This window comes from Columba livia, chromosome Z (assembly GCF_036013475.1).
Source record: "Columba livia isolate bColLiv1 breed racing homer chromosome Z, bColLiv1.pat.W.v2, whole genome shotgun sequence".
NCBI lineage: Eukaryota > Metazoa > Chordata > Aves > Columbiformes > Columbidae > Columba > Columba livia.
In genome coordinates, this window is record NC_088642.1 from 83,678,775 (window position 1) to 83,705,641 (window position 26,867).

Consider the following 26,867-nt stretch of genomic DNA (forward strand, 5'->3'; position numbering starts at 1 on the left):
GATGCTATTATACCTTGGTACAAAGAGCTTCAGCCTCGGAGAGTTTACCAGCCTCCTCTAGACTGGTAATAGCCTGACATAGACACCAGTCCTCAAGACTCTGGATATAATTACGTGGAAGGTTATTTTCTCCAGCTGCAAAAAACAGATAAAACACTTAAACAGATTCTTCTATATGCTATAGCGTCACATCATGTCACATGCTCTAGATACAGTACAGAAGAACTTTTAGGAGTATTAACCTGACATGGCTTCCTTCATCAGTAGGAACAAGAAGAAGAGGAAAAAAACTACACCATTTGAATTAATGGTTTGAGAACAATCAATCAAACAGGGAATTTTAATTCCAGCTTTCAAAACACTACAGAAGTTGAGCAAGACTGAGGCTGAGGTTATTCCTCTACTGGAAAAGTTCCTTGTAAGCAGTGTTCCTGTGCTGTAATAATACATCCATCCATCCATATAGACATCAGAGTTCAGAAGCACTATGTTAAAAAAGCACTTGAAGCTTTGCAGGGGAAAGCAAGCTGTATTTAAGTAATTACCTCTAGCTCTACATTAAGATTTAGCATTTTTATGGGATAAAATACAGCTCAAACCACTCCTAAGCAATTCTCAGCTTATATGCAAGTTTCTGAAATTCAGAAGAGTACGGCAAGATTAGAGATCTTCTACTTGATTATTTTCTTAACTAGAAAATTGTATAGCTTACTTTTGGCTGAAACTGTCGATACAAGTGTCATCTCTAGATCTGTTAGCTTTGGCTGAGTGTTGTTTAGGCAGACAACGGTGTTTTCAGCATGACAGGCTGCCATTAGCACTGCCCAGGCAGCAGGATTATCTACAAAAGGATGGTTAAAGGTGTTTAACCCATTCTACATAATGGTGGTAGTTCATCTAGAATGGTCTTTACCAGATTAAGCATAAAAACATAGTCATCAATGGAACCACACACTGCAAATAAGTGATGGCAAGAACAAGGCACATAATTAAATCAAAACCTCCCATCAGGTCAGCCCAAGGCAGCTGATTATTATTTACCTCTATCTAGTAAGAATCTTCAAATTAGAAGACAAAGATGATGTTTCTAAAGCCAACAAATACATTTTTCACGTAGCCACTGCTCTGCTGACCTGAAGGTGCCACTTCCGACTACACAGATTAAACGTGACGATCACTTAGTGCTGGGTAACAGTGGCAGTGAAAACCCCAAGATGTCATTCAGAGCTTTCCTGAACTGAACAGTGCTCAGCTAAAGATTTCACCCATGGAAACTTTCATCCCAAAGACAATTCATTTTGCCAGTAAAAATGAAACAAAGTTTGAAGATCTGATGAAGTAAAATGTAAAGTGTACTGCTTTTGAATAGCAGTCACAGTCTTGTGTGCATCTGTAGGAAATTGAAATTTTAAACTTGGAGCCACACTAATGCATCAGAACAAAATCACTGCAGAAGAAACAATATATTCACTAACATGTGCAACTGGCGTGTGAAAACTAGATTTGCACTTTCCATTTACTGAAGATCACCATTTAGTAACAGGTAAACAGTTGCCTGTAGTTAATAACCAGCATATTTTAACAGAACATTTCAAATACAGATTGTCAAGCTACATGAATAAATCTCTCCTGCTTGGTGTAGCATACTGACTCTGAGGGAACATGTGTTTTTCCTTTTGGTCTAATGTGCTAAATGATACTTGTCTCTTCTCCTGCCGAGGGATTAACAAATTGCCCATGTTTTCAGAACTAGCTTTAAAACTCAGTCATTTTGTTCTTCTTGACTGGTTTAATTTCTCAAGCCTAAACTTGGAATAGCAGCGAAAATTTTGACTCTAAGCATTTTCCTCAAAATACACACGGAAAACCCAAAACAAGAAGAAAACCCAAGAAAAGCAGATCTTTTTGCTAACACAAGAATTTTGTTTCTGATGAGTAAAAATATCACTGCAGTGTTTGAGAACAAGAGTCACCTGGAAAAAGGTGGATTGCCTTCTGAATATTTTTCAGAGGGTTGTTTTTCTTATCTTCTAACATGTGACATCCTGCTGTCAACTGATTAACTGCAATATTCAGCAGGGCTTCCTATAAAACAGGACATAAAAGTGACTTAACACTGTAAGTGATCATATGGAATTAATTTTAGGATTGTTTACGGAATTATAAAGTCTGCATTTTAAGAAAGCCATACCTTTCCATGGTTTAGATCAAGTACATGGGCAATGTTTCCTGCCCTAGCTCCTCCCTGTAAGATTAAAAAAACAATTGATTCGGTTATACGACTGATAAATTAAAATTTTTTACAAAATGTAAAGCCAAGATATTTTTAATCTTTGTTAAACAGAAATACAACGTTTTCACAAAGAGATATTTTTCTTGCCTAGAGAACAATCTCTTTATAAAGAATTAAGAAGACGCATTCAAGATTAGATCTTATTCATTCATTGTGTTTCTAATTTTAGCACCACATAGAATCACACAGAATCGCAGAATGTTAGGGAAAGGGGTTTGTTTTCAGGTACTATTTCTGTTTACATAATTGACATAAATTAAGACAAGTAGTCTATATTTGGAGAAGAACTAATAATAAGCATAAAAGCAGCAAAGAAATACTGGCTAACGCAAAAAATCAAATTGACTAGATTAACCAAATTCAACTGACCTAAATCCTAACATATATATGTACATACACACATACATATGTAAAAAAACTAAACAAAAAAATTACACATAGTACAGCCTTTTCTTGTTGGAATAATTCTATTTTTTCCTGTAAGTTTATTTCAAGAAGATAAGGAATTACGACCCCATGGAAGATGCAAGTAACTGGATGTGTAACTTCACTAGGTACCTGTGCATTGCTCTGTATGTGCTTGTGTATGTAAGCCTTAAGTTTTCATATTAAGTAGTAAAGAAAACTAGTTTAGATAAAACACAGACTACTCAGGATGTAAACAGCACACACGTATTACAGCCATACACTTACTTTTGCCTTTTGTGATGCATACAGGGGGACTAGTCGAGACAGGAGACACCAGAGGGCAGGATTATCAGGGTTCCTGGGAAAAGAACAAGGATATTAGACTTTCTGGTTTAGAGGTGAACCTGGTCTTCCATGACTCAGTTGCTATAAATCTGAAATGCATCTTTTTCTATTAAAAAACCAATCCAGTGTGGTTGAAAACAGACATGGGTGGTAATTTCAATCAACACAACATTGAAGTTATATTGCTGGCTAAAGAAGTAAAGTGTACAATATGCATATCAATATTCATGTGAAGAAAACAAACTCTAAGACCACAGGTCATGTCCTCACAGTCTGAAGAACGAGGAAGTTTAGTTACAGCTGGAGAAAAGCAATTTGTATAAAGAATAGTTTCTGAAAACACTTGCGGAGAGTATGAGGTGTGGCTTGCTTAAAGGCATTCATTAAAATTCCCCCGTTCTATATTGCTAAGGCTAATCGAAACACATTTTAACACAGACATTTAGCTAATGGAACAAACAGCTTCAGACTGTTAAATATTAAATAAAGCCCTGAAGACTTTTCTAGGTTTGAAATTCTGCTACATATGATGAAAAACATTCTTAGAGCACAGTGAGCTGATCTAGTTACCAAAGAAGCCACCAAAACAAACCTAGAAAACCCCAAACGAGCCATGAAGCTTTTGCCTTTTGACCCCATAAATCAGAAAGTAAGCTTCTGTTGGTTGCTGCTACAACCTCAGCTAAGGACTTTTGAAAAATAACTTTTTCTTCAAAAGAACACGGCAGGTCAATAGAGGTCTGCTTACTAGTAAATGTAATCAAAGCAACATATTTACAAGGCAATCTGAAGAAAAACACATACCTGTGTATTGCTCTGGAGATTTCTCTCTGGACTGCCACATTTTTACCTTGCAAAGCATAAACAGCAGATGCAATAAGGCACCTCTCGTAAATTCCGTCATCCCCTTTTCCGTGCTTCAGTAACTCTTTTAGGGCTGCTGTTGCAAGCGTAGCATCCTGCTTTACCAGTCCCAGTGTGCACAAAGCCTTCAGACTTTCCGTACTAGGTTCTTTTAACGAGCTGTTGGATAAGAGGGAGGGACAGAGAGACTATTTTGGAGCACTAACTAAACTTACGGTTAACATTAGAGTACGCATTACTTTTGAGTCCTCCTGCTCATGCGCATCGTGTAAAGTTTACGGAATTAACAGCCTTTCATGGTGGAATCATGAATCAAGCTAGATCAGTATCCTTGAGACCTCGGGATGTGGAAAGCAGCAGTGGTTATGTGCCATTTCAGCACTCAAGCTATAATGTGTAACTGCTTGGCAAGACTCTGACACATTAATTGTCCTTCAGTAGCAGCCATGAAATGAATGCTAAGAGACAACATGTAACACTGACAACTATTTTCTTTTCTTGAAGGCATCTGTACATCTAACTGGCATCAAACCCAAGTTTAGCATGCCTGCTTGCAGCTTGCAACAGAAATCCAGGAAGGAAAAAGCCAGGAACGAGCCTGCTGCACAGAACTGGTCTTTCTGAGAACAGGGATGTTCTGAGAAATTATCCCTTGTTTACATCAAATTTGCTCCTATGTAAGGTGGTGTGAGCACACTTTTCACCATCTATTAGTTTTAGCACCATTACCAGTTGCACTGTTCTATTTGTTGCATTATGAGAGGCAGTTTAACCCCACATGAATAGTACAGATGGTGCATAGACGAGGTTCTCAGGGACATGGTTTAGTGCTGGAGTTGGGTTATGGTTGGACTCGATGATCCTGAGGGTCTCTTCCAACTGAAACAGTTCTATGATTCTATTCCCAGCTTTATTACAGACCTACTAGATGCTGTTACTGACTTTTTCCAGCAAGTTTTTCTAGTATAGGTGGAAAACTCTTAAGGTAATCCACTGATCTTCATCTCTGGTAAAACAAACAGTGAGCTCAGTACAAACAACCAAAATCGAAGACCTTGACTGATGTACTAGGTGAGGGTGTTCTTATTGCAATACAAACTGAATGGAGGCAAACAGCAAAACATAGCGTGGCAACAGTAATCTGCAGTTACTCCACTGTCATGTCCTAAACATAACTACAGGATGAAGTGCTGCTTACTTTCACTTATCAGGTGACTACTGGCTCCTAATCAAGCTTCTAATGATTACTTTTGCCTTAAAAAAAAAAAAAAAGACAAGAATGTAAACTTCTGATTCTATGCTTTGTTTTCATTCCCTAGCAAGAAATATTTCAAGGAGCTGTTAAACATAAACTTGAACAGCCAGCACTGTGCAAAGGCGCTGCCCTTTGACAAGTGGGATTCTATCGTATTAGCAACGGAGACATACTCATTGCTAAAAATCTCGGTGTCAAGTTGCCTATGAGACAAGAAGAAAGGCAGCTTCTTGTTCACGGTCTTGCTCTAGCATGAATTCTCATTAATAAAGACATCTGCCTACTAGATTGCACCTTATTACTAAAATGTACTGTGTACCTTTGCAGCACTGTGCTTCCAATTCAGATCTAGATATAACACTGTGGTGTTACTTTCCTAAACCATTCACTACTTTCTTTTTCTCCAAACACAAAAAACTAACTTCATCTAGAAAACTCTCATCGTTAATGTTTATAACAAAAATAAAGTCTGATTAATAGGAGGTAGGAAGTAGCTAGTTAATCATCAGTTACTCAGGATTTGGAGTGTACTAGGTCATGGACATTCACTATTTCAGAAACTTCAGGAGTCTGTTGGCAACATGAGACTGGAGTTCTCTATTAACAAAGAGCTGATGCTGAGAGGCTGAGGTGTTAGCTCTTAATACATAGCTAACAGGAGACTAACAATGACGTAGAGGCTTTTAGCCTCCACAGCTCTGAAAAATGACACTTGTGACTTAAGTGAACAACTGATACAGATCTGTTTCTTTCCATGGGGAAGCTACAAGACTGTCCCTGTCTATGATGCTTGGAACACAATTGTTCTGGAGATTTCAGACTATTTAAACAGAAATTGTTTTCATTAGTCATCTGAATTTCTCACAGCTAGCGGGACAGCTACAGATTAACATCTTAAAAGATAAACCTATTAAAGCTACCATTCAAGGATATTAGATATCAAACTGCCCAGCCAACTAACCCTTCCACTCCATACTGCTTTAAGAATACAGAAGAAGACACAGACCATAAAACAAAACAGATATATCACATGAATAAGCCTAAAAGAACACCGACTCCACTCCTACTTTTACTCTGCAACACCAAAAGGAAAAATCCCACCTGAGATCTCCCAAAAAGTAAATTTGCTGATTCAGCAATACAATAAAATATCATATACTGATTATTATTATCTCCACTCACCATTTAAACAGCAGTGTTTTGGCAGCATCAACTTTGTTCTGTTTATACTCTATTATTGCCAAGGCAGTCAGGATATGTGCTTTATCTTGTTCAGACTCAGCAACAGACAAGGCTTTTTCATAGGCTGGTAAAAATGCAAGACCCCAAATTTAAGTAGGAGAAAAAAATACAACGTTCATAAAGCCTCTAGAAAGGCTTGATATTAGAACACACAAACAGGGGCACTTTGTTTCAGGTCCACTATATTTTCACACCTCAAATAACAGGCAGAAGACAAAAAAAGTTGACTAAGACTTTGGAAGTAACTGTAAGTTAGGAAATGCTAGATGTTCAAGGCTGCTTAGAGCCTGGGAGTTGTTTAATATGTAGCAAGTAAAAACAGAACTGAAAAGCAATATTGGGATATCCAGAAAAACCCCAAAAGAACACAGTTTAAATAATCCCTTGTCATAGTTTATCTATGAAATAGAACTTCAGTTGGGCACATATCACTCTGATTAAAAACTAAAGAGTTACTTTAAATGCTGAGCTGGCCGCTCCTCTGTGAGCACTTACACTTATACACTGACAATTCAGTATAGCTTTTTGTACGTCTCACATCTTAGCAGTGCAGAACATAACAACACAGCACTTACATTTAGCACTAAAGGTAAAGTGCTTTGAACAACAGTTTAATCTCCTACCCAGAACAGATTTTTCCAGGGAAGTAATTTCATCTGAGAATAAAAGAAGCTAAGAGCAGAACAGCTTAATGGACAAAAATTACACACTTAAAGAAATGTAGCTTCCCTTTGTACATTTGAATAGTTCTAGTACCCTGCTGAATGGCCTAATGATTAAAACAGCTGTGGAATTTGTACTTCAGCATTAGGACTGAAAGACTGAAATAAACTGAACAACAGTTAGGTTGGTCAGACTAACAAATTTTCATAAGCTTCATCTTGAGAGAAGTAGCCTGTAATGCTTTGGATTAGGCACCTGAATTTGAATTAAGCTTACCTTTGGTACTTTCTTGTAAGAGCCCTTTCTTGAAGTAGGCTAACGCTATCCCCACAATGCCATCAAACTCAGTCAGGGGTGTTGATGTGTAAACCTCAATGGCCTTATCACACTGACCAAGGGCACTGTAAAAACAAAAACAGTCACTGGTATGGAGGATGTAGCAACAGCTGCTATGATGCAGACAAGATGTCCTTGCAGACCAGTATTCTCTTCTCCACAGCAGTCATATGCAGACATCTGGAAAAGAGCAAGATTAAGACAAGAATGTGTAATATATACCCCATTCTCCTTCTGTTACAGCAGCTACTTTCTCCAACTATCTGCGGCATGAAGAATAATTGATACAAAAAATCCTCCCAATCTGCACGACAGCTATATGTAAGGATGTCACTTAATAGTCCACACAACAGAGTGGGAGAAAAGAGCAAAGGAGAAACATGGAAAAAGCAAATTAAAGTATCCATGCACACAGACAGGAAAGCACACACACAGAGATGCAGCATTCTTGTTCTAAAACCACCATGGAAGAAATTATACAGGATTGTGTTTATCAGAACTAGTTATTAGATACTAGGGATTTGCTCTTGCATAAGTTGCCCCATGCATACAGCTTGGATGTGAGAGTACTGGAAACTGAAGAGTTGCTTCTAAAATCTTCCCTGAAGCTAAATAATTACTTATTGCATTATCACAGTCTAGAAGTCCCAGTGTCATCTACAGAAACTTAAAACTATATGAAGTTTCCCTAGAGAGCTAACAGAAATCCAAGAAAGCAGAAAGCAGAGCCTGAGCTGTCTCATATCAAAGAGAAGTTTGACAGTCTTTATCTGTTAGGAATTGTGCCCTGCGTTCCCTCAGAACCAGAAGGGAAATGTGAAGGGAACTCGGAATTGTGAGTAGGACTGCAGCACGGAGGGTCATCAGCAGAAAGATCACACACATGTATACAACACCCCAGCCTCACGTTACTTCAGGTTATTCAAGTAAATAAAAATTCAAAGAGCATGTAGAAGGGATTTTGAACAAACCTTGAAGCAGCTCTTTTATTCAGACTAAACCTACTACATATCTCAAGTGTGGAAATAGTAAAAAAAAGCCAATTTATTCTGGAGACCATACAACAGCTACATTGTGTAGACTATGTTAAGGCATTTAAGTATCAAGCCAAGGATAAAGGAATCACTGATATTGTAAACTATCACGATGTATAGCAACTCCTTGCAATTTGACTTTTTCTAATGCACACTACCCATTTCTGGAACACATATAAAGTTCAATCAAACTTGTCTACAGTTAAGAATTATGTTTAATAAATTATTCCTACCAACAACATTTTCCCTTTCAGGCTCACCCATGTTTTGTGTCAGTGTATTCACTATATCCAAAGCTGAAGTTAGGAGCTGGGAAAATATGCCAACAAACACTTACCACAGTGACCTGCCATAGTTTTGCATTGCTGTATGATACTTCTCAGTATCCCCAGAGTCTTTCAGTAATGCAGCTGCCCTGAAAATAACCACAATTAAGAATAATTACCATCTAACTATAACACGCATATTTCAACATTAGTTCTCAGAGCAGAATGGACAAATGTTTTATGGAGAAGCTTTTTTTAGCTAATTAAGCACAAACAGAGCCCATTTTGTCACTTTAATGCATCAACAGACATGTTCACCAAACATGGTTTCCTTCACCACCTCTCCCTGCCGTTTGAAAACAGAAAAAAACAAAATAAAACAAAACCCAATCACCTCATTAGAATGGGGTAGAGACCAAAAGTAAAACCAAGCTTATAGCTTATTAAACCTCCAAATTTCACTTAAATCCCACACAGTGAATAAGTTAAATGTCCTCGTAAGACCCTGAAGCCTTGGAATATCTTCTGCAGTTGTGTTCTGCATTTCCAAATTTGACATAAGAACATCCCCACACCTTCCAATACACTTAAATGAAATGTTCTATTGAAATGAGCAGGTAAGGTTTATTCAAGGAAGAGAAAAACCCTTAATTTTTTCAACCGGTACATGGAAAGAGGTCAAGGAGCTTCTATCAGTAAACTTCTCAGGATGTATAGCTTACCTCTCATAGGCATCTGCCGCCTGTCTTTTTAGATGCAGATACTCACTCAAATAACCAAGCATTGTGAAAGCAGATGCATCGTCTGGATTTCTTTCTAGAAAAATCAGAATTGACAGTATAGGAGAACATGATCAGAAGGAGCTGTCAAAAAGCATTACAAAAACATTGCTACATTGATGCTGCAGTGTCTGCATATATACAAAACACTTTCCCAAGTGCTTCTGTCAGTTGCTGACTTGGATCACTTTGACAGGCTGCAGGCAAATAAAGAAGAGATAACATCCACAACACGACATCATGTTAGCTCAAAAACATTTAAAATTTTATGACATAGGATTAATGTACTCAATATATTTTAAATTTTTCAGCCTGTGGTGGTTTGTTGTTTTTTTTCTGGTAATAAAATAGGAAACTATTCAGTTTGTATTGACTCTAGGAAAATACTAGTAGAATCTTATGGTTTAATGGTGCAACTTAGACATACTTATTAGTAGCTAAGAACATATTTGTCAGATGTCACCTCACCTCAGAATTCTAACTTTTTCTCCCAGACTAGGAAGGATCCCGTAGGCCTCTCTGGTAGTCCATTTAAGAACAGGGATTTCACCAAGAAATACTGTTTCTTACTTATCTCATTTTAAGTGCTTGCACCATATTTTGTAGCTCTCAAAACTCTGCAACAGATTAGTCATCAAAGGATATGGGTCCAAGCCCTCACCATGGAGCAGCCATTGCTGTTGGGGTGAGTCCATCACCCTCATACCTTCCTTTCTGGCCAGGCTGGGAGAGCAGCAGCTCCTCAGCCCCACCACCTTTGCCAGGATGGGGATGAGAGAGTTTCTCCTTCCCCTCTGCTCTGCCCTGGGGAGACCACACCTGGAATATTGTGTCCAGCTGTGGCCCCTCAGTTCCAGCAGGACAGGGAACTGCTGGAGAGAGTCCAGCGCAGCCACCAAGATGCTGGAGGGAGTGGAACATCTCCCGTGTGAGGAGAAGCTGAGGGAGCTGGGGCTCTGGAGCTGGACAAGAGGAGATGGAGGGGTGACACATTCCTGGGGATCAAGATGGAAAGGGGGAGTGTCAGGAGGATGGAGCCAGGCTCTTCTGGTGACAACCAGTGACAGGACAAGGGGCAATGGGTGCAAACTGGAACACAGGAGGTTCCACTGAAAGAGGAGAAGCAACTTGTTGGGGGTGAGGGTGGCAGAGCCTGGCCCAGGCTGCCCAGGGGGTTGTGGAGTCTCCTTCTGTGCAGACATTCCAACCCGCCTGGACACCTTCCTGTGTAACCTCATCTGGGTGTTCCTGCTCCGGGGGGATTGCACTGGATGAGCTTGCCAGGGCCCTTCCCATCCCTGACATTCTGGGATTCTGTGAGTGAATAAGAAGACAGAAGTCACATCTATTTCATCTTCGTGTAATACTAAGTATCAGTGGCCCAATTTCCCTGCTTTGGTTACTTTATAGTTCAAAAGCCTCTCCCCAGCCCAGCCAGATCACCCTTTGCTAGAACTAGTACAGGTGTATTATCCATCTATTCTGAATGCATCTGTTAGACTTGACACCTTGGTGAGGCTTTTAAATTACCTACCTGTATATTTGGTCAAGACCACCTGTGCTGCTGGAATAGCATTCATTTCAACAATGTTGTACCGATATAGTTCAGTGTTTCTGTTGCTTTTGTCCTGCAGCGTTGAACATACCCAGTGGGCGTAGCCTTTTGCCCCCTCAGTCTCAAGAAACAAACAAAAAAAAGCCCAAATAGGAGTCATTAAACTTGCTCAAGTGACATCAAAATAATTAAAGATTATAATAACAATTCTGTGTTTTAAGGCAGAGTCTGGGCTAAAAATGTGCATCAGTGCTAAGCAGGAGAAGAAAATACCAAACTGAATTGCTTCACACACAGTTTAAACCTGCCCTTTGGGCAAAGAGAATTCTTATTTTAACATATCACTTGCTGCACCACTGGTGGGATGACAGATGACAAAAGCTGTAAGAGAATGTAAAGTGCTCCACTTTCTTAGAACACAGTGTACTGGCAATATCCTTGCTCTCTTCTGGAACAGGTTATGCCTTTGATCTCTGTCCGATTATGTGGAACACCAAGGATGTTTTTTCACAACTTATGGTGCTGATTTCTTGGACCACTGTGACTAAAGCTTTTAATAAAATAACTGCCTGCTGTTCAATGCCAGTACGGGCCAGGAACAACAACAAGGAAGTCAGTCAGTCTCATCTGGAACATGATCATAGCTGTTCCATCAATCAACACATGCTTATTTTTTAAAATATTACATCACCTAAGTAGAGAGATTAGATAAGCAGAAACTTCAGTAGAATACAACTGTTATACTTACATGCATACTGAGTTCAGTCGTGTGCCTGAAGAGGTCCATAGCATCATAGCTGCCTACCTTCTCTGCAACAAAAGCCTACAGACAAGCAAGAGTTGCTGTGGTCAAGTACTTTAAAAATACTGACACTGACAAGAAATTCAGCACACGTTCCCTCAGGCACATCTTAGGCATTTAGCATGGAGACACTTTCTTTTCCTCATACTCCCCAAGAAACATCAGTTTCAAGAACAAAGTTAACACAATTAAAGGGAGCAGAAGCAGTTTCCACTGTATCAGTACTTAAAGCTTAAGATCTGCTTCTGCTGCTTTACATTCTTCAGATGGTGTGTGTTTAGCACAACTTAAAACAGCATCTGACAGGAGCTGAATTTCAGCATGTGATGGTGCTAGTTCTCCCCTATAATCCAGTTTCAATAGATATCATTACCAGGTCAGCGGCACAGGATTATGTAAAGGACCTTTAATGATCATAAAAATATGAGTCACAAGTATTTCTACTGTTCAGCGACAGCTTAGATACCAGTGGGAGCACATCCAGCCCCCAGTGGCAGGGAGATGAAGGGACCTCCCAGGAAATAAGAACTGCTTTTGTCCCAGGTATATGAGAGACACACTCTTTTTAATGCTGATGTTAGAAGCAGGGGCTGAGAAGAGAGTTAAGTAGTGCCATATAATGAGCTAGAGGTGCAGATGAAGCTGAAATAACTAGTATCATATGAATATGGTTATTTGTTGACAATGCTCAATAAAAAGCTTCAGAGCACAAACAGTGATTATTTTTTTAATAGCTATTTTCTTAGAGAACTCACAAGATCAGGCAGAAAAACATCACATAAAGATATTTGATGAATGTAGCTTCTATCGTGTTACCACTATGGAAACAAAGGGTCCCACCCACCCTCAGGGAAACAGAAGCTCCCTTTACTTAAAACATTCAATTTTCAGGACCATGCTTAAATGTCAACTATTAGGATGGAGACCAAGTACTCTCTCTGACTAAAAACTGTTTTTGGTGCAGAGTGCTATGATGTTTCATCACCTTACCTGTCCAATCCAACACAGTAAGTAAGAAGGGTCCAGAGACTGGGCTATCTTGAAGGCTTCGTGAGCTTGCTGTAGAACCAGAGACAACAGTCTATTGTATTTTCTGGCATGGTAACAGAGCACAGGTATCAACATGCAGTAGTATTGGAAAAGATTTCACAGGAAAATCAGGCCACTACTAAAAACATCTACTGTCCTATACAGAGCAATGGATTGCCCAGAAAAATAAACCAGTTCAGTCTTATTAAAAATAAATAAAAATCTTTACAAGATCAAAGTTCCCCTTCCTTCCAAATATATTTCCTTCTTAAAACAGTTCATCAGCTAGATTACCTCTTGGAACAATTATTATTTTAAAATCTGACTCTTGGAGGATCCAGTTTTGGAAATTTGCTTTTCCTCCACGCAAACAGTTAAACATATTCTAGAAATGGTAAAACCGATTATCACCCACAAATTATCTTTTCCCTATGGATTTCTTTTATTTAGAGTTCTTCAACATGGCATGAAGCGCACAAAATCTTGGCATTACTGGTTTTAGCAGTAAGCAGTCTGCAGTATCAAGTTATGTTTACTAAACATAATTCTGACCATCACATTTCCAATTAAACAAAATTTCTGTAATTCTGACCAGCAAATAGGACAGAATGTAGTTTTAGCTGCATGAGTACTCCGGAGTTAAGATATACTCTGATTTTTCCCCAGAGAAACTCTGAGGGTTACACAGAATTACAGTAAATCATATGACATGCTTATGAACAGATATTAGCTACCTATGGGAAACTCAAAGTTTAGTTTGTGACTTAAAATTAAAAGGTTTATTGGCTAAACCTGGTGTGCATTGGTATGCTTGTCCACTTCTCAGTCCTTCCAAATACTTTTAATTCCATACAGTTACTTGGACAGCAACCTCACCAATTCAGAAGTAGTTCACTTATCCCCTCCAGAATAAATATTTAGCATTTGTGTTCCTCAAGTAAAGTACAGATGTCAATTTTATGTCATTCAAAGGAAATGTGTTTCTTGAATCTGAGAGGGATGTTCTTCACTGTTTGTCCATGCTCCCACCCCCACACACACCCTTAAAAAAAATAATTAGAGGAAAACAATATCTGAAGATGGGAAAAGGAGTTACCTCGATGTTTCCAGTTACCAGATACAAAACCCCCAAGTTGGTCCAGGCAACAACATTCTAGACAGAACAAATAAAGTTAAAACCAATGTATTATTGCTATATTCAAAAATAACACTGCATCAGGAGAAAAAGTTTTAAATGCCCACTTGAAACAGATGGCAGCTGCCTACAGCACTTACAATTTGCTCAGCTTGAACAGATTTGATGAACGAATGTTGAGCAAGAGCATAATTCCCAATAGCTGGAGGGGGAAAAAGAAAGAAAAAAAAGGAGACCTAAAATCTAACTGAATTTCATAAACACCATTAGTCAAGTTGCCTTCAGTTTAGGGTATTATGGAGCTAGGGGTTTTGATGAAGACTTACCACTACAGGAGGCGACTACACCAAGCGCATTCCAATAAAGATGATTTTTGCTGTCAAGCCTCACAGCTTTTTTGATACACTGGAAGAAAATGAAATGTGGATTATATCACCAGAAGAGCAAAAATTAAGACTTTATTCACTTACTTCATCAGAGATGTAAGTTTTATTGAGGACAGAGATGGTATGCAGACAAGCATCAATATCAATTTAAATTTTAAAGAATGTAACAGGAAAAACAGGTAGTACCTGTAAAGACTTCTCCAGCAGTTCACTGATCTCACTCATGTCAGTGCCCACTGCTGTGAGGTGCTCTGCTTGTCGATAATAATTTATTCCAAGATCACACCATATGCTAGGCAGAGCCATCAATTTTAAAGCTCTGCCGTAACACCTACAGAAACATGAATCACAGAAGCATTATTCTAAGCCTCCCTATGAGAAGAGCAAAAAGCTGAAAAACACATTCAAAAGAGCACTTAAAAACCTAAACCAAGCAAACATGCATAAATACAAACAAAACCAGACAAGAATGGAAAGCAAACAACAACTAATCGATTTTCATTCAGACAGTTATCATCACAGAATCTACCCCGGTCTAAAGGCCGTCTGTAGTGCCCACCACTTGTGAAGCCACAGATGTGCATTAAATCAGAGTTAGGTCAGTTGCAATATGCATGTTTTTACTTACAACAAGCATCAGTCATTTTTACAGTTAATTGGACTTCCCCTAGGAAATATCTGACTTCATATATCGTCACTGAGATTTATTAAGCAGCTGCATTCCCTGCATTACAGGACCAAATGCACAAAGCTTAGAGGGAGTCACAGAACAGGTTATAGAAATACTACAAATATTTTCTACATCATGAGCTTCCAGGCCCAGAAACAAAGAATTACTTCTTCCAGTGTATTCTAGACCTCATGCTCAGAGCAAGAATTTATGATACTTTTATAAGAAGCACAGACATAAAGCTTAAAGTATTATCCTGGACTTCGGTAGTCCTGGGAGAATTGTATTTAAAGAGGCACAGCTTGTTGAATGACAGGCAGGATGCAGCCATGCTCTGGAGACAGAAACAAGAAGAAGAGCAGCTGCGACATGAAGTGTTGACAGCCACTCTGGCAATCAAGGAAATGTACCCTGAAATGAGCAGTGCGATTTGGAAGAAGCATGACAATCCATTTATCACCTCATTAATCTTTGCTCAATATGCAGGTGTTGACACATCAGCATGTCTTTCATTTTCCAGAAATGGTCTAGAATATTTGAGAGTCTCAGGCTGCATAGAAGCTCTTGGTAATAAAAATTGTTACCTTCCTCCTAGTATGAGCAGCTCACTTTTCTCCAGCATCTGTTTGTCTGCATCTTTACCCACAAGACATCCTTGAACTTGAACTTTCACTTTGGTTGGTGAAATAACATGCACGCTAGTACACGTATCTCCCAGCAGTTTCCAGAGGCAAGATACATCAGGACGGTGTTTTGCTGCCCTATAATCAATAATATAGAAAACCCACACAATACCCATTCAGACAATTCAATATCCTTTTTGGAAAGATAATTCACCACTTTGAAGAGTGGCACAAACTCAAATTTAATTTACCAATGAGCTGCTTTGATTTTTGTTGATTCAGTTTTCTTCCTATTAAAGCTATAGGTTTAAAAGCTCAAAAATAGCCAAAAAAAGAGAAACTATGAAATGCAAATGTGCCCCAACTTTGTTGGGACCAAGAGTCAGTTCTGAAAATTAGCCATTTCTTATCAACGTGTCAGCTGACTAAACCCACTCTTGCATTTCAGAGCACTGTCATGTTATATTACCAGACACGACTCCTCTGCAGAAACCTGATGGACCTTGTCCCGTAAGAGCAGCTATCCCTAGGTTTAATTTAGGACACTAAAGCATTTTGTATGAAATGCAAAACACAAAGATTGAGGGAGGGAAGGAACATTTTCCTCTTATCCACCATTTTTGGTAGAAATCCCCTCCTCCCAGCTCCATATATACAAGAGGACTGCTGGAGAGAACTGTGTGTCATTTCACACTTGTGTTATAATCAAGTTTTTCTTTAAACAGAAAAAACAAAACTCTCCATTTACAATTCATTCAAACAGCCTAAATCCAGAATGTACTATTCAAACCACTTTTAATACGTACATTCTTCTAGATCAGAAGCCTGGTCCATTTGGTTCAGTTTAACTGAAATCCTCAAACACTTAACTCTTATTCTTCTGCCTGTCAACCCACAATCCCAGTGCAAATTAAATAAATATTTAGTACTAACCTTGTAAAAAACTCAAGAGCCAGTTCTATGTAATCCACTGCCTTCCTATCAAGATAGTCATTAAGGGCTGATCTTGACAGCATGAGATAGCACTCACCAAGTCCTGAAAAGAAAATATCCTCTGTGAAGGGAGATGGTTTTATGATCTGCTTGATAAAGGAGGAGGGGTGGGAGGGTGGAAGCCTGCTCAGTGTTCTACTTGATATAAAGATTTATACCCTGGACATGTTATGCGAAAATAAAAAGACCCACAGTGACTCTTCTGCTCTTCTTTTAACCAAGCCTGTCAAGTGTGACCTGTACAATAATTTTAATATTAAAATAAACCTAATTAATTATAAAACCCAAAACATTTAAACTTTGAGTTTGTTCTCAAATATTAACTAAAGCCCTGATGAGAAATCTGTTGGTAAGTCTTTGACAAATACACCAACTTTCAGTTCACAATGGTCAAAAATCATTGCCAAAACAGAAAAAGAAGAAAGAATGTCAAGGCAGGCAAATGGGGGAGTCTTCTTTGAAGAAGATTTAAAACCAACATTATTTAGTCCTATTTATGTAAGAATATACTTCAGGTGGAAATAAATCCAACTGTTAAACAGGAACTGCATCTAATGCCACAACTTCTAGCATTTTGGAACTAACAAGATAACTGCTTGGTTTATATTTTTGCTGGCACCAGCAGTGATTCTGTCTGGCAGCAGGTCCTTGGCTTTGACAACCATTCGTTCTCAGAGTTATTTTCACAGTTCTGAAGCTACATTCCTCACACTATTGTACCCTGTACCTATAACAAACCACTAATCAGAGCACTCATGTTTTGCCAGCACCTTTATCTTGCCCCCACTAGGTATTTGTCTTGACCACACAGAAGTCCCAAGATCATGAGACTCTCAGATGTCAAGAAGCTCTGTAATCTAAAACCAAAACTGATTCTATTCTCCAAAGTTATTCATCAAAAGATATACTGGAGCAGAGGCAGAATAAACAGATAATTTAATAACACAAAAATAAAATAGATCTAAAAGATGCATTCAAGTGACACTGGTATAGTTGCCTCTCACCTACTAGGAGACTATGCTTAGAACAACTCAATCCAAAAACTGACCAGAACAGTACCAAAAGTACAAAAGACCTAGTTTCAGAGAGTTTTAAGAAAGGCCACAAAAGAAAGCATTGCCAGACGAAACACTAAACAGTCTCTAAGAAGGTGAAGACTGTTTTGAGACTTAAAGTAGGAACTAGAATTAAAAAATCAGAGATTAGGATGAGAGGGATTAAGAAAGACCACTTGGGAGATTTAAGAAAATACTAAGTATAGAGGTAAGTGAGCAGGGGGGCAAACCTTGATACTGTGTGCTTATGTCCTCTCTATGCATCTTATTCCAGGTAACGCTGTCAACTGTCACCTACAGACACAGCCATATACACATTTCTATACAACACCTTTGCAAACTGCTGCTGCAGTTAGCTGCTGCCCTCCTGTCCAACGAGTAAAACTGCCTGTCTGCAATATTCTCCAACTCCATCATGGAGCTTTTGCCACGTCACTTTAGTCTGGCAAACTCCAAGCAACAAAATTGTACAGAAGGAGGTAGAGGGACAACCACCCTGTAACCCTTTCAGATGAAAAACTTACTGTTGAATAGTAACCAAACAGTTCTGACTTATAAGAATCAGGTTATATTCACCCAATAATCAAAAGGCCTTACATACAACAAAAGAACATTGTATAGCTTAAAAATTCATACCAGTACCAGGCAGCAAATAGCACCTATTTCAGATGGATGTACAGGAGAAAAGATGCATGTATGGGTGAGAACGACTGAAGACTAAGTGGCAGGGAGAATGTGAACCAAACAGTTATTCATTGGCTATCAAAATGTTATACGCTCCCAGTATTATATGTCTTGAAAATCAGATTTCTGTCACCAGAAAGTAGTTACAGTTCCCCCACTTATCTCTGCTCTCCACTATATACTCAAGGCCTCTATCTGTTGCCACCTCTAATGCTTGTGAGACCTACTGGGATACTTTACTGGTATTTTTCATCACTTGAAGAAGCTCAGAGGGGTCTGAATCACCAGGGCTAACAAAAAAAATGTTAGCTCATGGTCAGGAGCAGCAGAAGATTAGTACAGCCCAGCTCTTTGAAACAGCAGCCTGACTCCATTGCCTGTTGAGCCAGTGTTTCACTGCTCAGGTGATACTACAGCACTGTTAGCTGGTTTCCCCTATTTATACTCCGCTCTTCTATCAATTTGGCCTGGTAGTTACTTACTTGAAAGAGATATAATCACTGCCCTACATCATGATCTAAGAGCTCTTCAGATATTTGCAGCCTACTACACGCTCGCTTTCATGCAGTGGATCACAGTGCTCAACACACCCAAACCCAACCCTAACCTTCCATGCAGGACAACCTCGATACACCAAGAAGCTCTCCACAAGACTGAAACCCTACAGTGCACAGAGGGAGAAAGGGTTAACGCTTTCAAATTCAGACACATTACCTTTCAGTGCAGGGACATAGTCTTCTGCCTTCTTCAAGACCTCCTTATACGTAGCTATAGCATTTTCGTATTTGCCTAGAATCTGCTCAACTGTTGCAGCTCTGTAAATGCTGTACACAAGGCCCGGGTTCAGTTCACTTGCTTTTCTGAAGGATTTTAGAGCTGTTGTATAGCTACCTCTGCTCAGGTAAGCCTCCCCCAGAGACTCCCAGCAGTTGGAATCCTTTGGATCAGCCCTGATAGCTGCCTGCAAACTGAAGATATTGAGATATAAATTTATTTAAATAAAATCTGATATAAGTTAACATAAATTATTTCCTTGCATTATATATTCTGAGGACACAAACGCATAATTATAGAGAACTTTTAAGCATAGCCCAGTAGTGTTTCCATCTTCAGAGTACATTATACAAGGTTAGACATTGTACCTAATCTTGGCTCATTATTCAGTGCTATACTGTGGTTGTCTATGACAAGCCTGTCACCAGGCTTGTTAGTACAGAGCTTGCTATGCAGAAAAGACTGCATTGTGCTAATTCTGGAATCGAAGATAGAGACAGCTTGCTCAGACCCATTTCCCGTTGTTTAGCACAAGCCATTCGATAATCAGCTAGCTTATTTTCAATACTTGCTAAGATAAAAGACCATTTTATTGGGATTTACAGAAATCGACCACCAGTTCTCTTACTCAGCCACTGCTTTTGACGGCTGATCAATTCTCAAGTAGTAAAGTCCACGAAGAAGCCAGGCCCATTTTGCTGTACCAGGACTTGCTTTTTGAGTTACCTCATTCAGGATGGACAGAGCAGTGTCCTAACCAAGCACCAAAAATGACAGGTTAGTAAACATATATATGTGTAAAGAACTAAGTTATTGTTATAGAAGAATACTCTTAATCCAGCAAACCATTAAACTGTCTAATCTATTAATTACTGTAATGAAGAAATGTTACAGGGGCTTTTAAATCTGGCAGGTTGAGTGGCAGATTAGAAGAGGAAACTATCACATTGAAATAGATGATTAATTTTTATGCATCTGTCTTTGCAAATAGACAGTAACTTCCTGCAGTTTTGTAGACTTTTTATATTTGTTGTTTTAAACTAGAGAATGATACAAGTATTTGCAGCAAGACAGATACTTAGACTGACTTCCTAGATGTTCCAATGGAGTCTGTCAAAGTATGGGTTGCTTTCTTGCTCTATAGTGTTATAGCTAAGAACTTTTTATACAATGCTACATAAGAAATATTTTTAAAATGTTCTGATGACTTTGTATGCTTTTTATGAAAGCAGCAACATGAAGGATGGAGAAAAGAAGTGGCATAGGTTAAACATAAACCCAAAACTAACTTTCTTTTCATGTTTCCTGCTGAAAAACATCCTTAATCTAAATCACATATGTGATGACTGCAATGTTATGGCTGGTTCTCCTATGCTTCTACCCAGATAGATTTAATTTGAAATCAAAGCATGAAATTGAAGCAGGTCCAACTATGAAAGCTGCTAAGCAAAGACAGAACATCTGTTTTCAGATCTTATTCTCAAATATAGAGAAAACCTGAAGTGATCCCTCAAAGAGCACGACTGACAGAAAAACAAAACACAGTAATCCAAAATCCTGAATGTATAATACCATGTCTCCAAGTTCCACACTTAAGTCTACAGCTGCTGTTCCAGATTCTTCATCAGTTCCATCCAGCTCGAAAGCCTTTTTATAGCAACCACGAGCTCTACTTTTGTCTCCAGCAACATCTCTGTAGTAGTTACCTAAATAACAAAAGACACTTCCCAAGTAGCTGTCCAATTTTGCAGCCTATAAGGAAATATGAACACAATATAAGACAGCATTTTGAAGGATTATACTGATGGACAGGTCCAGTGACAACTACTTGTTCAATCTCTGCTTATCAAATTATTTAAGCTCCTTCTGCGATATATCTGAGTAGTCAAACATATATTTTAAGATTTCAGAGACTACATGACCTTTAAATACTTGCAGAAACTGCTACAAACCTTGTGAAACAAAGCATTTTGTACATGAAGTACTAAAAAGTTACTTGTGCTAGGAGAAAACAACTCCTTATTGCATCCCATCATTTTAATATCCTACTCTATTTCAATCATTATGCTCACACTCTTACCTTACTACACCACAATTAACTCCAGTCTTTTCTGAAGTTTAAGTTTCTTTCTAGATACACTTGGCAGATTCGGTTATACTTAACAAACCCACCGCCCCCAAGCAGCAGAAAACAGCTTTGATAACAATAAAAACAAAAGCTCACATAAAATGGTTTAGAACCAAAAGTATTGTTCACTTCAACTACACTCCCCAGTACATTCTGCTGTTATTGAAGTGCAAACAGTAGTCAACACCTATCATGAAGTTATATTGTGAGTTTACAATGTCTTTGTGTATTTCCATATTCCCAATACAGATGTCAGACTAAATCGTTTGGATTTACATTCCTTACATATGTTCAGAGAAAAAGCCACAACCACCAAACCCCAAAGGTCACAAAAAGTATATTAATTGTGGAGTTTTGCAGACTTACTTCCCTGGACAGACATTGAAACTCTAACACCATTCTCATATTTTTTCCTTCCTCACTTTTTTTTCCAATTTGAGTTTTGCCCTTCCCATTACAAAATGTTTTCAAGCATCTACACTGGAGACTTTGACTTTACAGTCCTCAAGGGGAGAAGATCATGAGAATCACCACTATGTTTGGCTAAATCAAAGGCCTCAAGAATTAGGTGAGAAGAGGAAAACAAAAGCAGGGAGCTTCCAGGTAACTGCACGGGTCCCTGCAATGCCTTTTTGCACAGTTTACAGGGTCTGAAGAGCTGTAAATGGTAACAAGCAGAGTATTCAAGTCTGTCATTTCAGTCAGTGTTATTTTCTGTATTTGGTTTCTCTCACTAATTCTACATGAATACTTAAAGCAGCCTTTACCTTCAAGAACTGAGTGAGTGCTTTTCCTTTGTCTTTCTTTGTCTCATCACTCATGAACCAGTATGTGAGTCCCAGGTACTGATGATACTCTGCAGTTTCAGCCTTTCTTTCAATAGCATTTAAGAAACTAAATAAAAGGAACAGAGCTCAGATCAGACAAACTCTCAAAATCTGCAAAACAATATATTCTATTCTCCCTGACATTTCCCTGTTAAAGGAAAGAAAAAAATAAATTACCTTCTTTCTGCCTGTTCATAGTTCTTCTGGGAGTAATGGATGAAACCATCTAGAGCATGGGACTCAGCGAGATCAGGGTGTGACAACAGAAGCTCTTGTGAGATCTGCAAAAGGATGTAATTCTTCCCTAGATATTTTGTCTATGAAACCAAGAATTCCACTTAGCTTACAGGAATTACAATACAGCACTAACCTCAGAAGCTTGATCCAATAAACCTTTGTTTAGATAAGCCTGACCTCTGATAGCTACAACCACTGGATCACTGCTTGCATCCACAATCTAGAAAAGCAAATAACACGCATGACCAAGTTATTCTCTCCCCAGATTAAGAAAACGGGAGTGTCAAAATCAGGCAGACTGCATAAAGACAAGAAAACATTTAGACAGAATACAAGTGAATGAAGGAAAGGGGGAGTAGGATTAGAATAATAATTCAAATTAAGATGAACAACAACCATAGAACTAGCAAGAACGCAGCAGCTCTGAGCAAGACCAGACCAGGTCAAAAGTGACGGCTTCTAAAATTAGAATTTTGAGTGAAAAAGAGTTGTAGTAAAGCCTAAAAAACAGAGAATGACAGTGTGTTACACAATAATTGGCAAGCGTTATCTAAACCACGCAGAATATAAAAAGGAGACAAGGGTACAAATACACAGCTTGAGCTTCTAGTACAGAAAGATGAGGGCACTTTTAAAAAATCAAATAAGAAAAACCATACATTTTAGTCAATGAAAATACCTGCTCAAGTGCTTTAATGGCTTCTTCTGCAGCATCAGCATCAGCTATTTTAATCAAAGCCTCTGCTTTCAACTGAAGGATAAGGTTCTTCCACCGAAGACTGGGACCCTCAGGAGTTCCAAGAGCCTCAAGAGCTGTTGACAAAACAAAAGTTTCATCAAGTAAAAGTAGAAAAATGAACAACAAAGAGCACTGCTCTTCCCGATATTTTTAAAATCTTGTTAATTACAATTTTTCAGTCTAATAGAACATCACTTAATGGAACATTTTTTTGACTGCTCTCCCCCATGCTGAAGGAATTGTTCTGTAAAATTTCTATCCATTCATGTCTAAAAGTTAAATCAATTTTAGAAAGGTCCTCTCAGACGTGTGGAGAGACTGATTGCTTTCTAGATGCTGGCCTTATAATTGGAATGCTACATTTTTCCAATCTGTGTTCTGAAGAAACTGTGACCTTTTAATAAAAAAGTTGTTTTATACTTCAGTGTTCAAAGAAAAAAAATATTACTGAAACGCGGGATTTAACTCTGTGCCTGTGCAAAGGTAACTTTGTACTTTTAGGCAGCACTGATTACTTCTCCAATTCAATCTCACCCCAGAGAATGAGGGCATCTATGTTGAGCTTCAGCATTCTCCAAAGCCAGGAACATTACGAATAACTCAATTAGCTATCTTTATTTTCATGTATGATGAGCTTTTGTCTGACTTGATGCAGTCAGTAAAGAGGCCAAGCATAAAGCAATCCTTCCCCAGAATTCTCTGAGACTTCACACTTTCTTTGGACTCTGGAAAACTTCCTGCACGGCTTAATTTACAATAACATTGAGAAAAAAAACACCTTATTTTGTTTGTTCTGAGCCTACCAGCTTTTAGTTGCATTTGGTACCAAACAGACCTTGCACAGGAAAACAAAACCCTTGACCTTCATTCACAGATTTCAAAATCATCTCTTCTCCAGGTTGGAAAAGGACTTTAAAGGCTATCTACTTGTTCTGATATGCTGCATTGTCCATACATTTGATCATCCTTTTTCGTAGTCTATTAACTTCTACTATTATTTTGTTTTTTGAGAAGGAGCAGACGGGTATCAAAACTGCACACAAAATTCACCATGTGGCTAAATTTCGTAAAACAAATAGATGTGGGTGCCCTGTCTCACTAACTGTCCCCTTCTCCATAAATTCTAATATTTGAGTTGCTTATAAAGCATGGAAAAGGAAAGAAACAAAATGAATAATTTTCTGGTATCTACTATCTTTGTGAGAACATTTCTTCCTACAACTCCATGATTTTTCACTTATGACTACGGAATTTTATTAATTATTTTAACACCTAGTTACTCCCTCCGGTAATCTCATTTTAGAGTTTTTCAGCCTACTTTGAATGGTAGCGAACATTATAACCTTATTACTCAATACTCATAAAGGACTAGAAAAGAGGATAAACAACACAGGTACCAGTGAAAGTGTCAGGGACACATTCCAGCCTGAAAATAATCATTGTTCCTATACTGTGCCCTAGCTTTTAACTTATTTAAAACTCACAAAACCATTCAATGCTACAACTTTACTTCTTAAACCAAGGCTGCTCAGTTTCTTTAACAGTCTTGTAAGAGATCTTATCAGTTACTACCTGGAAATCAGAGTAGACTATATCACAACTCCTTCACCCATGTGCTCATAAACTCCTTCAAGAAGTTCTAAAAAAACAACTTTACTTTACAAAAGCCACGCTGGCTATCCCCCAGAATAACATTTCTACATAAATTCCCTAACTCTGTCCTTTCAGTGTTAACTAATTTAACCCCTACACATACCAGACTTGGTGGTGGTTTCCTTGATCATTCCTAGAACTCTTTTAAAAAGTCATGTTCACACTATCTACCTTCAAGCATTTGGGTGGCAATACAGTTTAAACAAGCAGTTACATAAACCACTCAGTACTTCAGCAATTTCATCTTTATGTTCCTTAGTCAACTTCTAGGTCAATATCTCGTAATACCTTGATATTAGTTTTTTGTGTCTTGTTTTATAGCAGCTTCTATTAATTCTATAATCACAGACAAGTTGTTTGATGAATCCCCTCAAAAGGGTCATGGTGTACATGGTATAGAAGTCACCCTGAGCTCTTCTACACTGAACACAGATGGGAAAACAACATGTCACTTTCATTCTTTCTGCAACACATTTCTTTTTACTTACTTTGTTCTGTTTTCACATTTCCTCCACCAAAATTTATAGACCTTTTGAATCTCCTTTGCTGGCAAGGACCTCCTCTTGGTTTTAACAACTTCCCATGACTGTTGAGCCAAGTCTGCATAGTTTTACCTCTTCAAGTCCTTATTGAGAAGTTTTTCATTGCATTTGTCCCTCTCAGAAAAAAGTCCACTTTGGCTGTCCCTTCAATTACACCCATTAGATAATGGCTCAATCTGGATTAGATATGGATCACTAGATCATAGGAACTGCCCTCATTCCCAGCTTGCCTGGATGAAGATTTACACTGAGGTTTCTTAAAATGTACTATGCAACACTGCTGCATTTTGTGTTAACCTGACTAAAATCTTATCTTTTAAGTCTAAATATGAAGTCTATGAAACTGAAAATCTGTGACACCTGCCCTTGCAGTTTCAGGCAATTCTCTGCTGTTTGGCAGAGTTGGTCAACCAGCAGCTGAAGAAGCACACCAGAACATGCAAACCTCTTAAACATTAACCATCAGACAGCTTTCTGGTTCTAATCAGCCAAGTAATTTCTCCTTTCCTGAGATTAAGGGTACACTGGCAGGATTACATAAAGTGCTGAAGCCCTGAAGCTGCTCTTACAATTAGCAGACATTTACCTTGATTGCAGGACAGGACAGCATCCCTGTGTTTGTGAATTTTCATCTGTGCCTCTGCCAGATAATGCCATGCTGCTGGACACTGGCTAGTCTTCTGCAAACCTAGTAAGAGTTTAAAAAAAAGCAATTAAAAAAGGCTGCAAAGACGCTGTAGCTGGCAGATGCTGTATTGCCATATAAAGCCAAACACATTATCAATCAAATAATAAGACTTGAAGTTATTTTTTCCTTTGAGTCTTATTTTGAGCTGTTTTAGACATAAAGGCCTCCATGCAGTAAGCCAAAGACTAAGAAGCACGTAAGCTTCTGTTAGGCTTACTTTTGCATATAACATTACACACACAGAAAATAAAAACAGGAAAAAGAAGTGAGGAAATATTCAACACTAGCCTAAGGTGCATTTTTGTTTCAAAAATAAAAATGTCCTTCACTTTGACCAGACATTAACACCAGCAGCCTGTAGATTGCTTTATAAAGTTTTTCTTAGAAATGAGAAAAACGCCAATAGAACTTCAAGACAGTAAAAAAATGACGGCAAGAGTGTTTCACTGAAACTTCTTGATAAACTTGCCTTAAGTAGAGATTCGGTAATAAAAATGTATTTGATTCTTCTGAGATTATATCTATATATATATGTGTATGTATATATACATATATATATATACATGTAAAACTACTAAATAATGCCTTGAAGCTTTAATGCCTAACATGCAAACATTTGGCTTACTGGGGAGACATTATTTCCAAGCTTTAGAAATTTCTAGCGATACCAACTGCCTTATTCTTTGCATTCCCCCCTTCATGAGCAGAGTATTACATGTAAAAGTGAAAACAAATAAATAAAATAATTTGAGAGATGTATCTTTTGCCAAAACCAGGATGTATGTCTTGTCAAAACATCCAGCGATCATGTGAGCTAGAAGAACTTGCTTTCCACGGAAGGCTTTTTCCTCTTAAGCACCTG

At 38.3% G+C, this 26,867-nt stretch overlaps 1 protein-coding gene across 14 annotated transcripts in view; it reads right to left on the bottom strand.

Moving 5' to 3' along the window:
* The window catches only part of SKIC3 (SKI3 subunit of superkiller complex), a 50,016-nt gene that overhangs the window by 11,335 nt on the left and 11,814 nt on the right, over positions 1-26,867 (bottom strand). For all 14 annotated transcript variants that reach the window (XM_065046545.1, XM_065046538.1, XM_065046544.1 and 11 more), the window contains 27 exons: positions 25,904-26,005; positions 23,063-23,196; positions 22,517-22,603; positions 22,324-22,427; positions 22,087-22,213; positions 20,764-20,943; positions 19,820-19,944; positions 19,132-19,385; positions 16,619-16,721; positions 15,647-15,823; positions 14,579-14,723; positions 14,333-14,411; positions 14,147-14,208; positions 13,968-14,024; positions 12,833-12,901; positions 11,789-11,863; positions 11,020-11,161; positions 9,429-9,522; positions 8,778-8,855; positions 7,347-7,471; positions 6,348-6,471; positions 3,851-4,069; positions 2,987-3,059; positions 2,192-2,245; positions 1,974-2,085; positions 713-841; positions 14-135 (listed from right to left, as the gene is read on the bottom strand). In XM_065046545.1, coding sequence (XP_064902617.1) covers positions 14-135; positions 713-841; positions 1,974-2,085; positions 2,192-2,245; positions 2,987-3,059; positions 3,851-4,069; positions 6,348-6,471; positions 7,347-7,471; positions 8,778-8,855; positions 9,429-9,522; positions 11,020-11,161; positions 11,789-11,863; positions 12,833-12,901; positions 13,968-14,024; positions 14,147-14,208; positions 14,333-14,411; positions 14,579-14,723; positions 15,647-15,823; positions 16,619-16,721; positions 19,132-19,385; positions 19,820-19,944; positions 20,764-20,943; positions 22,087-22,213; positions 22,324-22,427; positions 22,517-22,603; positions 23,063-23,196; positions 25,904-26,005 — 3,152 coding nt within the window. The remainder of the gene's footprint in view (positions 1-13; positions 136-712; positions 842-1,973; positions 2,086-2,191; positions 2,246-2,986; positions 3,060-3,850; positions 4,070-6,347; positions 6,472-7,346; positions 7,472-8,777; positions 8,856-9,428; positions 9,523-11,019; positions 11,162-11,788; positions 11,864-12,832; positions 12,902-13,967; positions 14,025-14,146; positions 14,209-14,332; positions 14,412-14,578; positions 14,724-15,646; positions 15,824-16,618; positions 16,722-19,131; positions 19,386-19,819; positions 19,945-20,763; positions 20,944-22,086; positions 22,214-22,323; positions 22,428-22,516; positions 22,604-23,062; positions 23,197-25,903; positions 26,006-26,867) is intronic.